Source organism: Octodon degus, unplaced genomic scaffold (assembly GCF_000260255.1).
Source record: "Octodon degus isolate 3935 unplaced genomic scaffold, OctDeg1.0 scaffold00105, whole genome shotgun sequence".
Lineage (NCBI taxonomy): Eukaryota > Metazoa > Chordata > Mammalia > Rodentia > Octodontidae > Octodon > Octodon degus.
The window spans coordinates 4,810,104-4,826,284 of NW_004524681.1; the positions used below are offsets into that span (position 1 = coordinate 4,810,104).

Genomic DNA, 16,181 nt, shown 5'->3' on the forward strand with positions numbered 1-16,181 from the left:
AGAGAGAGAGAGAGAGAGAGAGAGAGAGAGAGAGAGAGAAGAAAGAGAAGCAAGTCCACCTTCAGGTTTGTCTCTACTGCCCCTGGTCCCAAGACTCAGCATCATCCTGAGACTCACTTACCTCGCTGCTGTCAGTGCACCTCCCATGGCCTTGAGCCCCGCTGGGAGTTCACTAAACGGATCTGGCCACTGCCTTGAGTGCTGAGCTCAGCTGGCCCTCTCCAAGATGGCTCCAGGCCAATCGTCCTTTCACCAGGGACAGCCGAGCCCTCAGTACTCAGCGTCGGTCGGTGCAGTCCTTCTCTCCCCATGTCCACGGCTCCACTCCCCTACTGCATCTCTCTGTGGAGGCTTCTGGGGACACCAGCGGTCCAGTGCATCTGCAGGTTTGGATTTCTCCCTCTCATAGTGAATCTCGTCTCAGCAAACGAGAACCTCAGAACCTGTAGTTCTTCACTGAAGTTTTTCTCTTCACTCCCTCCTGGGCTTCAGTTTGCACTTCAGATCCATCCTGGGTTCAGGGGACCTGCTTCCCTCTTTCTTGTGCTCCTCACGTTGCTATGTTCTAGCACCTGGATGGTAACACTCAAAGAGGCTATTTCTCTGCTGCTCACTGCCCCACCGTGTTGGTGCCTGTCCCTCCGCTTCCTGGTAGAATAGTCATGTGCAGCTGTTGCTTTAGTCCTTGACCTAACTGTGCTAAGTACATGGTACCAGTCACTGACTGCATGACAGCTACTCCATTCATACATGCATTTAGGAAATGTGTCTTGAACCTCTAATTTAATGTGACATTGTGGAAGAGGGAAAGAGACAAAGGGCTGACTAAGGTTTGAGAAGGGATGTATTATCAACTTTTTGTGGCTATGACAAAATACCTGAGAAAATCAACTTAAAAGGAGGAAAAGTTTTCTGGCTTATAGTTTCAGAGGTTTCCATCTGTGGTCATTTGGCTCTGTTGCTTTGGGGTCTCTGGGTAGGCAGAAGATTAAATCAAAGAGTTCATGATAGACAAGGCTGCTCATTGAAGTCCCAATGTCTCCTTCCAGGGCACAGCCCCAAAGGCCACATTTCTGCCAACCAGGTCCCAATTCCCGAAGATTGCCCACATCCCAGTGTACCACCACCTAGGGACCAGCACTTTAGCACATGAACCTTTGGTGGATACTTCCAAGCCACAGCACAGTGATTAATGAAATAAAATGAAAACTATCTGAATATATTGTTCTGTATTTAAAGCAAAGTGCTCAAAGAAGGGGAAAATTAACTGTAAGATAAAGTGAAGCCTGAGAACTGATCATTGGATTTCACAACATGAAGATGAGCAGCTATAAGTGGGAAGGTTATGGTTGCACTGAGGAAGCCAAAATCCTGTCTGGAGAAAGTGTGGGTAGCCAAGACGTGGACATAGTGAGTATAAATAGCTCTTTAGAAGACTTGAAATGAAAACCAGAATGTTCTATCCTTATAACAAGATCTCCATAATAGTAATAAAAAGTCATGTACTTTAAAGTTTTATATTATTTTATAGTGCACAAAATGCTTTTATAAATTCGTCTCACCTGAAAAAATCATAGATGACATAATAGGGAAGTGTTTAAACATCCAGCAGGTTTATGCTATTTAACCACCCTCAGGCTAACAAGTAGAGATAGCCCGAGGGGGGCTGACAGGGCTGATGCTTATGGGTCATAGTAGGAAATTTCAGTTTTGGTCAAATTCTTGACCAAAGTCTTGCAGTTGATGGTGAAGCTTGAGCTCAAGTGTGCATTTTCTAATTCTACAGCATGGACCCTTCCTGCTACGTTACATCATTTCCTTCACAGCAGGAGGCCAAATTCTCTTCTGTAAGAGTGTAATCATTAAAAAAAATTCAAGCCTAATGTCTGCTTCATTCTGAACCTAATTTTATTTCTGCAAGCACCAACATTGTCTTTACAATGTCATCCTCAAAAGACAGTCTTACTATAAAATTGTCAAGTGTGTGTTTAAACAATCCAGTAAGGATTGTTTTCATAAATTTAAGATATTCCCTTGAAATTTGTTTCTCGTCATTGTGAAGGTGCTGAGGACACAAAACTGATGGTCCAGTGGAAGGAAGTATTGTAGCAGTTGTGAGCAATAAGATTTATCCTGGTGTCGAGAGGACCAGAAATGACATAATGGCTGAAGCCTCGGAAAACAGAGAAATTTTACTCATGACCATAAATAAATCCTGATTGAAGTCTGTTGGCATGGTGTTAAGTTGTGATTCAGAGAAGACAAATCTAAAGGGATCAGAGTGATAAAGTCCAGGCATATAGTTTTGTGGTGAGCTCACCGTATATGGGGACAAAGCTTGGACTATCTTGAGAAATGAAAGTTAATATATCCCTTATTAGACAATCTCTCTGACCTATAAATTTTCTCACTAGGCTTTTGATGACAGTTATATGGCAAATAATTTAGCATTGAGGTCATTTTCTTGGAGCACAGGTGTTCTTCATTGTGACTGGGAGAATATTTACATGCTCAAGGTATCAGAAGATGAAGGTGATTTAGTGGTTTAACTTTCAGGGCCAGATTTATGCGTTCCCACTGTCTGTAGTCTCCTTCGCGTGGTCTGTCTTTAATTCCACTTGTAGTTCCTGTCTAGCTCAGTATACTTCTTTTCTTTTTTTTTTTTATCCATAAGAGAAACCCAAAATAGAAATGAAGAGCTAAAGAAAGGATACCTGGAAAGATGGAGATAGATCCTTCGCAAATGAGGGAACCAGGAGATGGCGGGAGGGAATGAATAAAAGAATTAAGGTGTGGTATGTGCATTCAGTGGCTCACCACAGAGAATGCAGGCCTTCCGTGCTGCACAATGCACTACTAAAAAATGAAAAGTGAAAAGATAAAGGGTCATGTGGCTCCTTAGTGACAGGTATATGTCACATGCCAGTGGCTGGACCACTAATGAAGAATGCTACCTACCCGCTGTCCTGCTTCTGAGGCTCTTAGCATGATAAATATTAAACTTTAAAGCAAAATTTGAAAATTTTCTTAGAAAAATGAAGATGACTTTCATCAGGACTTTCTACAACTGCCAATCTAGCAAGTAATTGAACTCATCACCTTTCAGGGATTACCTTACTTGTACTTGGGCTGCAAAATCAAGAATGCTGCCTCCAGAAAAATTAGAATCTGTGAGAGATCCAAGTAACATCGAGAAATACTTTTTACACTGTTGGCCCTGGTTCTGCCCCGTCTTGGCACTGCAAGCACTGAGCATTTTTTCTGCTTCCGCAGATGCTTCATTCTGTCAGTGTGCTCCTCCAGAGGAAAACCGGTTGAAGGCACTGCAGCAGTCATTGAGAAAACAGGACCGCTGTTATCCTGGAACTGCATTCCCGTTTCCTTCTCTTCCTTTGGGAACTACCTTCTTTTGGAGGGAGAATTTTGTTTTTCTTTTTCCAAAAAGAGAAGAATGACTCATTATTGAACTGGATAAGAGAAAATTATCTTAAATTAAGGAGTGGCCACTTGGATGAAGAGAATGATTGATTAACTAGGGCTAAAGTGATTGCTTGCAAGTTTCTTATTAAAGTTTATTCTTCATATGAACAAATATTTTAGGAAAAGTGACTTTTTCCCCCGTAGATATTACTCTTAGTGATATGCTCTTTGGGCATCCAGGGGTTGTCTCTAAAGTATTTTTTAATGGACTGATATTAGAAATGTGTTTATTAGCTTTATTTATTGTTGGCAAAGGGGATGAATGATGACCCAAATGTGCTGGCTTCCCTTTCAAAGTTTTAAAGTTGGACTTGGGTGTGGGAAGGACAAAGATTCATGGTGGCTGCTTCCAGGTGGCAACTAGGACTAGTCTAGAGAAAGGTGAAGCAGCTTAGAACATTAAGGAGCAACAGAACTGAGAGGTGAGCTGTCTGTCGGATGTAGGCACTATGCTGTGCTTCCCATGTCTCCTGAGTGCCCCTGGCCACCAGGAAGGCTGCCATGTGCAACCTCCCACTATCATTTTTTTGGTATTGCCCTCCGATGAGGAGGGTATCTCTCCCAAGGTCACCCCTCCTTTGTGGTGTCACCCTGTATTCAGTGACTGAATGGTGTCAGGTGTGCAGTGTGGGTCTTCCCAAAGTCATTGGAGGCCTCTTACAGCTCCAGGGTTCTCCAGAGCTCAGCAGCTGAGACCTTTGCAAAGCCTGATTCCCCTCCTGCTCAGCTGTCCTTTTCCTTCTCTTCCAGGTGTTAATCCCAAGATTGCATCAACCTGTGTCTCCCACAGAAAGCCCCTCTCACCTGGCAGCTAGGACCCTGTCTCAGTTACTCTTTTCTTGTTGCTGGGATAGATGTCTGACACTCAAAATTAAGGAATTTTGAATAAAAGCCCCCAACCATAGCCATGCCACTGTCTAAATATTCAACTGCTTTGAAATTTCTTTTGCTAGATTACTCAGTCCATTGCACTTAATCTCAGTCTCAGGCAGTCTCTGGACATGAACAAAATGCAGAAAAACTTTCTGCCAAGCCAAAACACAAATCATTTGGAGTCTGTCAACCAAATGCAGTCCTTCTTCCCAGCAGAAACCTCCCAGCTGGGTCTTTTTTGTAGGTCAGCCTTCTGGTCTTCTGAGCTCTGACCAGAACGAGAATCTCCCATACAGAACGGCTGGGTTGTTCCGCACTTCTCTTATAGGCAACATCTCCAAACCTTTCCTATCTCTTCCTATAAGCCATTCCCAAAAACTCCTGAGCAACATAGTCAGATAGGCACAGCAACAACCTCACTTCTCTGGTACCACATTCTGTCTCAGTTACTCTTCTCTCATTGCTGGGACAAATATCTGACACTCAGAATGAAGGAAGGAAAGGTTTATTTAGCTCACTTTACAGGAGGTTTAGTCCATACTCAGCTGGTTCCAAGGCAGACTGGCACATGGCAGAGGGCAGCCTTGGCAAAGAGCAAAGAGCAAAGAGAGTGGCAGCAGCTCAGGCAGCTAGCTAGCCTCTCTCCCCTCCTTACATTGCAATGCAAATTACCTGCCCCAGGGCAGGTACAGCATCCACACCCAGGGTCATCAATCACAAACTCCAGAAGCCACCCCATGACTGCATGAGGCTTTGGGGAACACCTAGACACAAATCATAACAGACCCCTACACTGCTCCACATTCTCTGTCATCTCTGGCATTTCCTACAGCATTCTGTGTGATTAAAAATGTCAAATTCATTCTTCATTTTCTTGATTCCCTTGTGCTCTCATTATCTGCTAATGGCCTCTGTGAGGAGTCCTACTGCAGGTCTCCAGAAGCTCTAGGGGGCTTAGGAGACAGAGTCAGGGCTTATAATGCAGGTGAAAGTAAGGGAATTGATGGTTTCACTTTCCAAAGATGCTGAAGTATGCACATTTCTGCATCCAAAAAATGCACAGTAGGATTATGTGGATTTCTATAAGTTAGGCAGGACATCCACAAGATCAGTTACTTTTTCTCAGCAAATTGTCCTGGCAGCCTATGTGTGCTGTAGGTAGGCATCTTTATCCTCTCCCCTCCACCCATCCTCTCTCCCTGGAAAAATCAGTGAGAGCACAACTTTCACAGCTCACCAACGACCTCCCCGTGCTGTGCTGCCTTGCACAAACGCGTGCTCAGAAGTAAGGGAAAGGGGAACACATATGCATTCTTGCAAATGAGTAGACAGTGCAGTGACGAGCATTATGTTCCTTCTCCGTGTCCTGAGAGCCACTCACCAGTCTGTCAGGAGGGATGGGGCTGAGCGGCAGGCTTTTCCCTGGCACAGCTCCGCCAGTGCCAGGTCTGAAAAGAACCAGAAATCTGCTCTGCAGGGCATTCGTGGCAGGGCAGGCTGTGAGCTGCCTTTGGCCCAGCTGGCTTTAAAGGCTGCAAGTGTGTACTGCTGGCCACCATCACGCCTCTCGTGTTCCTTGGGGGCTGTTCTCTTTTGAAACAGCAGCAGACAATTACCATAGAGAATACAGTGAGAAGAACAGCAAATGTAGACTTAGTGGGAGTGTGGGCTTTGCAGCCAGACCAACGTGGGTTCCGGTGCCAGCCCTGCCAGTCAATGTGACCTAAAGGGACGGGTTTCATTTCTTTATTTCTCTCCCAAGTCAGCCTTCAAAAGGGCCACTTACAGAATCCTGAAAAGTCAAACAGTACAAAAGCGTATGCAGTGGGGGTGAAGCCTCTCTTCCCTCCCAGTCCCCGCCGCGTTTCCTTTCCCTCATGGCAACCGCTCACAGTTTCTTGTGTCTTTCAAGACATCTATGCATGAGAAATCCTAGCTGTGTGTGGTCATGTATACTTTCCTTTCAAGAATGAATCTTGCCACGTATATGTAATGTTCTTCTGTGGCTCTTTTTCACCTAGAAGTATGGCTTACACCACATTTCATGTTAGTACCATCCTGTTCTTTTTTCTGTGGCTACATTGTAGCCCATCCAGTAGACGAACCATTTATGAACATGTGCCACTGTACATCTGTCTAATTTTAAGTGATTTCTTTTTAGTGGTCTCCAGTGGATCGCTATAACCAAGGCTGCAATAAGCACCCTCGCATGCGCACGTTTAAACACGTGCATAATCAATTCTTTAAAGCGGCATATCTATATCAAACTGTGTGGATAATGACTTTTTAATGGATATTGCAAAATAGCATAAATACCCTAATTTCTCTGAAATTCAGGGTGCTAGTCTGTAAAATGAGGGTAGAAACAGTACGTATCTCATAAGATCGTTGTGAGATAAGATACACATGTACTGTTGCTAGCTATACCAAAGTTAAATACGAGACTCTAGTTATATTCTAATAGCAGATAAATAACAATAATCCTTTAGTAGAAGTATATCCCAAATGTCACATGAGACACACCTATGCTAAAATAACTTCTTGTTTCTCTGAACACAAATTTAATGGGGTGTTATTTTTTATTTGCCACTCTATACATGAAAATATTAGTCCAGTCCCTAGAATGCATGCTATAATTCTTACTGGACATTTAGGAAAATGATATTAATCAGCAAATGTTTTTGGAAAGAATTCATTTTATGCTCCTTGATTTATCTATCATTCAATAAACATTTATTGAACAGCTACTGGGAGCTGGGCATTATGCTAAATCCTGAGGACACAGTGGAGAACCAAAGGGGCTGTCTGGGCTGGGAGGGCTTCCGTTGTTCCCAGCACTGACATGTGGCTTAGACTGAAAACACTGGGCTTTGTGTAGGAGGGCTGCGTGCTGAGCAGGAGGCAGTTACGTGTTGTTTGGTCTCTAGGGTCCCGACAGTGCTTCTGTAACTTTTTAGGAAACCCTGATTTTTAGGAATTTGTATTGCTAATAAGAAGCCAGGAACGATGGAGTGTGGGAAGGATGACAGGGGCCTGGAGGAGCCTGTTGAATGTCCCCCTGTCTGTCCCTCGGCTGGGCATCTTGTTTAAGGCAAGCTCTAGAGCCTGTAGTCCAGTACATAGAATGTAGGTGCTAGCCCAGTGTCTATATCTCTGTCTCTGTCCGTCCGTCCGTCCATCCGTCCGTCGATCTGTCTGTCTGTCTCTGTCTCTCTCTCTCTGTCTTTCTGTCTGTGTCTGTCTGTCTGTCTGTCTGTCTGTCTCTCTCTCTCTCTCTCTCTCTCTCTCTGAGACAGGGTCACATGATGTAGTCCAGGCTGACCTTGAAGTCACTCTATAGACTGGCCTCCACCTTGCAGTGATCTTCCCATCTCAGCCTTCCGAGTGCTGGGATCACAGGTATGTGCCCAACTGCAGACTTGCCTTGACTCAAGGAGGTTTTCCTCTAGGCCCCGTGCTCCTGGTGCCCTTGCCTCATCAGGAAGAAGCAGGCGTGGATGGACTTATCAGATGTCATTTAGGGCAGTTTCGACCATTCCTCTTTCCTTAGCTCTCAGACTCTGAGGTTCTGAAGAGAAGATATGTATGTTAGTGGCTGTATAAAACAATTCTGACATTCTGTGGCAGTTGAAGTCCATGTTTCCAGCTGCCTCGGGAAGGTAAATTTTATGAATTGTTTTCTTAATTTTGGCTTATTTACCAATTGGCTTGTGAGTTCAATAAGGTAAAGGCTATCTTATTATCCCATCTAGTTTTGAAAAATCTGCTTCAAAGGAGCACTAACTAGATTATGCCTGTTGCATAACATGCAGTAATTCTATTACAATACTGAAAATTGAGTCACATTTTAAGATCTTGGAATTTCAGTGCGATTAATGAATGAACTCGGCAGAATATTCATCTTCATGCGCTCGGTGCCTTTCCCTGACAAAGGTGAAGGCAAAGCTTGAAGGTCCAGGGTCCTTGGGGCCATGTGTCACCTTTGACAGCCCATGAAGCCACCTTGTGTCCTCCCAGCAGGGCTGCACAAGGCGTGGCTGGCTTCCAGCACCAACCTTCGAACATCTGCGTAGCACATGGGGCACTAGGGTGTGTCTGTTCATTGCTTCAAGCTGATGACGAAACCCAATCACTACACAAGTTAAAATCTGAAAAGCCCAGAAATATTTTGAAGATGAGCTTTAAGGCAAATCTTCTTGTCTGTTCCTCATCCTGCTGGGTGTCTTTGATGTTTTTCATTGTCCGTGGTAGTGGGTATGGCAAGAGAAATGATTGCTTTCAGAATAGAGACAACTGAAGTTCATTTGCAGGTCCGCACTAGTTTCTGTCTGTTGTACACTCGGGTACTTCTGATCCTTAGCGCTTATTAAATGTGCCTCTGAGTTCTTAGCCAAAGGCAATGATATACAGCTGGTGGGGTAGAATCTGAAACATCACTACAAAGCCCCCACCTCTTATTGTAGCGTACACAGATACCTACTCAAATAAGGGTTTAACCTAGCCATGTCCCTATGTTGTGTTCCATCAATGCCTCCATCCATTTTCCTGTGTAATTCAATTGCATATTTCACACGGTTAGTTTCACCTTCCTGACATAATGTCTTTTGTACCTTTTTTGCCCTTCACCTAACTTCTGTGTCTTTGTCTAGTTGCAAGATGACTTTCTATAAGCGACTCACTCTGCAAGGCTTGTGCTGCTTCCTGTTAGGGTTCTGCCCACGAGTCTGCCACGTGTCTGTGAGGTTGTAGGGCATTGGCAGAGCAGCTGAGCTGTGCTAAGCTCTTGGTTATCCTCGAGGAGCTGTCGCTTGCTGTCTCTGGTGCCGTCCTCCCTGCGCTTACCGCGTCCAAGTGGGAGGGGTCACAGCACTTGGTATCATTTCAGCATCTTAAGAGACTTTAGTAGCAGTGTGATTTGCATAAATAAGACCCAGCATCCCCCCCCCATCCACGTGTCCTGTTCTGTGTACACTGTTCCCTGAGAAATGTCTCTACTGGCCCATGAGATCCTCAGCAGAAGGAAGCCAGTGCAGCATCCATACCTGTAAACATAAACAAAGTAAGGTTTCAGGGCTTCCTAGCTTCTCCTGTTGTCATCGAGTTAGATAAAGTCCAGAAAAGCAAGGCTTGGGAAGCGATTGAATTCTGGCTTGGGATGAAAATGCTGCCATTGAAGATTTTCCAGAACAACATGTACTTGGATCCGTATTAAAGAAAAATTCTTGGAGTGTTTAAGCCAAATGACCCAGCAGAGTTGATAGTGTGAGGCATATTTCACAGTTGTATAAATATTTAAAACTGTTTTCCAAACTATAAAGGAAAGTAAATGAGGTTATTTTTTAAAAATAAAACCCCTGCACAATGAAATTAACCTGCCCACCTTAACTTACTGGGGCGTGGGCCTGCTCCTCTCAGTTTCCCTTCTAACCCACCCGTCCCTGCCTGCTCTTCTAAGTGAGAATCTCGGAGAAAGAAGCGTGACAAAGGCTTCCAACTTGGAATACAAGGCCGGTTTCCATTTCAGGAAGTTTCAGAAGGGAGTGCTCGTATCACACGAGTGTGCTGCAGGTGGCCTGCTCTACAGGGCCAGTGGAGCCAGTGGACGTGATCGCTTTGCATCATAGACCCCTTGACCGTGGGGTCCCGAATATGGGGCTCAGCTGTCATATGCATGGACTTCAAAGAGAGCTGCACGGGCCGCTGTTGCCCTGCCAGCGTCTATCCTGAGCCATGGGGCCCTCCTCTGGCTGCAGTGCTGGACAGTTCATCTGCTGTCTCTCAGGGCTTCTTTTCTTGCCCTCTTCAAAATGTTCACTTTTCCTCTTTCACTTGCATGTGAGCTGTCGCCCTGCACTGTCCCACCTGCCACTGTCTTCTCATTCCGTTTTTGTCTGAGACAGTGACAAGGATACTTCTGTTTTATTGTAAAGAATTTGAAAAGAATGTCAGCAGTTTAATTTATGGACAGTCACAACTGTGGCACAAGCTGGCATTGTGGGGCAGTGAAAAACAGCACTTAGCCAACAGGAGGATGTTTAGTTTCACCCAAAGGTGTCATTAACCCACAGGGTCACCTTGGGCAACTCCTTAATCTCTCTGAGCTTTCACTCCCAGGCTTCTCAGGCAAAGAACTTTGCTAGAAGGAATTTAACATCCTAGCGCAGTCTTACCTGCTTCCTGTGTAGTGTGACTTCACTTCACATGAAGACTATAGATGCATTTCCTTGGTTATATGTTTGGTTCTTCTCTATTCTTGAAAAAAATTAATTTTGTTTTTGTCCTCAGACTGCAGAATGAAAAATGGATGAATGTCAAAGTGGGGGACATCATTAAACTAGAAAATAACCAATTTGTTGCTGTGAGTATTTGACATTGCTTATCAAATTCACTTCAGATTAAAATATCATATATAACGGATTACCTACATTGGCAAATTTAGTAAATTTATACTAGTCATTTCATGTACATAGAGTTTTAAAAATGCCTCTGAGTACCTAAAAAAGATTGTTTTCAAGTATTTTGAATACTATGTCATAATACTGTAATTAGTACTATTAATTTTACAGCATAGGGCCAGCCTGATAGCTCAGAGGACTAAAGCACCTGCTTAGGCAGATGCAGGGGGCAGGAGTTCAATCAGCATGCTGTGCTGCCCCTGCCCCCCCAGGGCCGCGCTGATGGCGATTGAGACTGGGCGAGGTGGTGTGCGTCTGCAATCCCAGTGCTTGGGAGGATGAAAACAGGAGGATCACCACAAGTTCGATCTGTGTAGTGAGACCCTGCAGACCCTGTACTAAATGAATTAATTTTTTTTTGCAATATAATAGAAAAATCACGAACTAGAGGAACTACTGTACATTCCTTTATGAATAATCAGAAATGTCTATTGATTGTACCAAACTAATACTAAAGAAGTCCTGCTTTGCATATCAGATGCACAATCATTTATATTTTCAAGCTATTGATGTTACAATTTCCTTAATAAAAATTCAGTTGGGCCAGTGAAATGCATGAACTAACTGTAGTTTAAGTTTAGGGAAACAAAAGCTATGCAGACCAGAGGCTAAAAATTCAAATGGTTGTAGAGTTTATGTCAAATATATATATGAGATTACCTGTCAAAGTTTTTGTGCTGAGTCTAGTTTTGTGAATCAAGTGCTGTTCATTAAATCTGAAACATTTTTTATTTTATTTTATTTCTTTTTTTGTGGTACTGGGCTGAGACAGTTTATGACAGAGGAAAAAAATGACAGCCCTGAGATTCATTTACAGCCACAACGACTGCATTCACCTCCACACTCACCTCCGAAGCCCCCTCTTTACTGAGCTCTGTGCTCACTGGTGCCCACTGTGGCCCGGGCTCCTCGTGTGCAGAACGGCTTGCCGGGTTCTCCCTGTGAGCTATTTACTTTTGGTTTAAGCAATTTAAATCACTCATCCAACAAGTTTCCCAACTCCTTAAAGATTCAGAGTGCTAGGGCCGCCCAGAGAGGTCAGTGGATTAAACGCCTGTTTAGGCAGTCCCGGGGACGGGCGTTCAATCCCCTGCGTGCCATGCTGGCCCCGCCCCCAGGGGCGCTGAGACAGCGATTGAAACTGGGCATGGTGGCGCTCGCCTGTAATCCCAGCGCTTGGGAGGCTATAAAAAAGGAAGATCACTACGAGTCTGATCTGTGTAGTGAGACCCTGTAGACCTTGTCCTAAATATATTAAAAGAAAACAAAAAGATTCGAGTGCTGCGTATGAGGTGGCATTGCCAGAACTCTCCCTGTGGGTGGGATGGAGGCAGAGGGCGAGGGGCACGGCTCCGTCAGTGACCAAGGCAAACACTCTGCCTTCTTGGCCTGGGTTTCTCTGGGCATCCAGGCTGGGTGCTGCCTGGTCTCCCTTCCAACCTCACCTTCTGGGGTTCTCTGTTTGGGCTGAGACTCAACTTCAAGATCCTGGGAGGCAAAGTACACCTCAATTTGCTTGGTCTCCAGTGTCTAGTGCCATGGAGGCATTCAAAAGTGCTATTTAAATGAATAAATGTCAATCTTGCAAGAAATAAGGCAGAAGAAAAAGAAAGTTGATTATAAATGTTCAAAATTCAGAGTACCCCTTATCAATGGGATAAGGAGTTATTTTCACTATGATTAAGTACAAATCACATATACATATTTAAAACACGTTTTTAAGAAGAAAATGCTACAGGAAACTTATTTAGATCTAATCTCATGAATGAAAATTGTTCTAAGATGATTACACAGAAAGTTTGGGTGCTTCTAAATTTATACACTTCGCTTTCTGCTGGCAGGCTTATTCAAATATTTTTGGCTAGTGTTTCATTCTAAATGGTGCTAGAGGAAATATGGCATAAATTACAATGTCATACAGTTTTAGAAATTTTATTTAGGATTGGGTATTTCATGGACAATGCTAGCTATTTTTCTGTTTCAGGTATCCCACAAAAATAATGTAGCTTAAGAGTCCCTTAGAGATATCAGTAGTGATATTCCTAAAAAAACTAAAAGTAGAAATTTCACTTGACCCAGTTACTCCCCTTGTGGGTATCTTCCTCAAGGAGTTAAAGATATCATATTATAGAAATACTTGGGGGCTGGAGAGATGGCTCAGTGGTCTAAAGCACCTACTTGGAACAAGCTTGGCAAAGCACAGGGACCGCGGTTCGATCCCCCAGCACCACATGCCAGTCAGCCCTGTCCCCTGGTGGGCTGAGCTGGCCACACACACACACACACACACACACACACACACTAAATAAATGTAAAAAATAAATAAATTAAAAAAAGAAATACTTGGATACCCATGTTTATAGCAGCACAATTCATAATAACTAAAGCTTGGAAGCATCCTATACATCTACTTATAGATGAATGGGTGAAGAAAATGAATTGATACACAATGGAGTAATACTCTGCCACAAAGGACAAATATGAGCCGTTTGTAGGAAAATGAATGCACCTTGAGACTTTGATTTCAACTGAAATAAATCAGGCACACGTGCTGATAAATACATTGTTCCTCTTACATGAGAAAGTTAAAGTCTAAGTAAATGAAGGAACAAAAGAAAATATGGATAATAAGAAGCAGGGAGATCTTTTGCAGATGGAAAGAGGATCAAGAGATGGAGGGAAGAGGCAGGGAGAAGAAGGAAAGGAGGATAAGATGTGCCATGTGTGGGCACCAACCCCTCACAATGGATGCAATCATGCGCTGTAAACATGCACTTAAAAAGACAAAAGACAGACAAAACTAAACAAAAACTGAAGAGTGAAAAATAAAAGCCCGGCGGAATACTCTAATGGGAGTGTAGTTTGGTCTCATTTGTTCACTAATACTATACCCTAGTATTTTCAATTATCCAATTCTGGTGGGGAGGGGGATGAGTTCAGAAAGGCAGAAGTCAGGTCTGTGTCTCAAAACAGCAGTTCTCTAGGAGTTGGATCATTAATATTGGTTTAAATATGAGCCACACATTAAGACAAATTCCCATTAAGTCCCAGTGCTGACCAATAGAAGTTTTTTTGAGCTGAAAGCAAGATTCTGTAGTTGTGCTATCCAGTGTCATACCTGACATCCCGTGCGATAAGTGAGCACTTGAAATGCACCTCGTGCAATGGAGGAACTGAAGCTTGAATTTTCTTTTTAGAATTTAGAATTTTAAGTAATTTAGGTTTGAATGATGACGGTGATTTGTGTCTGCCATATTGGACAGGGTGCATATGGCCTTTTACTGGGGTTGTAGGATGGGTGAGATGTTTCCATTCCTCCTGTCTTCACGTAGAGTGTTGGCACTGAAGTAGCACTGTGTCTTGTCTTCTTGCTTAGTCCCCTGATTGGTAGCTGGGGTAGGGCGGGGAGTGGTGTGCATGACTCAGCAACCCCTTCCTCACCTTTCTCCTTGGGAGCTTGCTGCATCTGTGCCCTGCTCGCCTGTGCCATCGCTTTTACAGGAGCAGACCCCGCTGGTGGGTCAGTGGGGGCCAGGCTACTTTAGAGGTTCCAGTGTCTAAGGCTGGTGGCCTGCCCAATGGGGTGAAGCATTAGCAAGCTCACTCAGCCCACGGCCCCAAAGCCTGGGCTCCAATGATATCACCTGCCAAAAGATGATATTTTTACCTCTATTCTGTTTGACTCCTATAACTGTAGCTCAGTTGATTTGAATCTTGAGAAAGGAAAAGAATCTTCCAAATCCTCAAAACTCTGTGGGACCTAAGGATTAGGCCATTTTGTTCAACAGTTTTCCGTATCTAGCTACTCAGCACCTAGAAAACTATTTTCAAGGACAAGTGACTGTTTTTATAGGTGTACTGTTGTCACTGCTTTAAAGAGCTGACATATGGCAACTGGGGACAAACACTCACAAGTAGGAGTTGTGATGCTGAGCCAAGCTCAGGACACCAGCTCATGAAGATAATGACACAGTACGAGTCGCTAGCATGTACCAGCTCTGTGCCATTTGCCCACAACTTTGTAAGCCTTTTGTGTGGATTGACTTGTGTAACCCTCACTTTAGCCCAAGGAGATCAGATTGTGTGCTGTTGTTATTGTCCTCATTCTATAGGTAGGAAAACAGAGGCACAGTGTTTTCAAGTATCTTGCCGGTGGGAGAGCCAGGAGGAAATCTGGGTAACCAGGCCTCAGATTTGAGCTCCTTTCTGCTCCTCTGCAGCTCCTCTCTCAGAACAGTCACTGCCAGGCTTGGGGGCTGTGTTTTCAGAAAACACAGCTCTGGGCCGGTGTGCTAGCGGTGGAATGATCCATGATGTTGGGCCTAATTTAATCTGCTCAAACTTAGAAATTACACCTTAATTTATGTCAGTTTAGCCTTGAATTTTAAGCAAGGAAAGGTGTTCACCTGAAATTGTCAATTTGCTGATATGTTTAGAAGTTACTTATTTTTGCTGTTTATGAAGGAAACCCCATGACTCCTACACTTTTTTTTTTTTTTTTTAAATCCAAGAACATTCTTGGGCTGAAATTTCAGGACTCCTATTTTATTTTGGAACCAGGAAGAGCAAAGAACAGAATTCAGGTATCACAATGAGATTGACTTACAGTAGAAGAACCCAGCCAACCATTGGAAGGCACGCTGCAGAGTTCTCGGCTCACCGGAGCCCACGCCGGGCCCAGCAGGACCTTTCCCTCACGCAGCAGCAGTTCTCCGCCACTGTTGGCTTTGCTTCTCTTGGGTGATGGTGGCAATAAATGCCTTGCTGCGTAGGAACACATTTGAATGTCGTGAAAATTTAGCTGTTTAACTTATTTGGAAAAAAAAAAACCCATCATGTATTCATGTTTTAAGTGTTGGCTACAGCTGCATTCTTTTTAAAATTTTATTTAACACTAAATCATTGTTCAATTACAGAATGTAAACATTTTCACCTTTCAAGCAGGCTAGGCCTGGAGAGATTAATTTGACCTAAACACAAGGCCTGATCTTTGCTGGCAGGGCTTCCTGAGGGACCATTTAATTGGCCTCCTTGTTATCTTAAATCTTACAGCTTCAAGTCAGAGTCATTAGTTCTTTCAACTTAATTGCTTTAAATAAGAAAAAAAATGTATATGTCCTATTTTATGTGCACTTCACACAGCTCTGACAGTAGAAGGGTGGGAATGTCCGTGTAAAGAGTTTTAAGGATGCATTAATCCAACCTGTATTGAATAAGAGCTGTATTATTAAAATGAGAAAAGGCAGTAATTATCTTCTCCGTTTCAAGAAAGATGAAGGGCCGGTGGTCTGTTTAGAAGCAGGTAGCAAGCTGTGGGGATGAAGTTTTCAGGCAAGAGTGTTCTCTGACGAGGGGAACAGCCTGCGATGACAT

General features: G+C 43.7%; 1 protein-coding gene across 1 annotated transcript in view; it reads left to right on the forward strand.

Moving 5' to 3' along the window:
- Atp8b4 (ATPase phospholipid transporting 8B4 (putative)) overlaps positions 1-16,181 on the forward strand; it is a 255,715-nt gene that overhangs the window by 105,806 nt on the left and 133,728 nt on the right. The window contains exon 6 of the mRNA XM_023724062.1: positions 10,639-10,711. Coding sequence (XP_023579830.1) covers positions 10,639-10,711 — 73 coding nt within the window. The remainder of the gene's footprint in view (positions 1-10,638; positions 10,712-16,181) is intronic.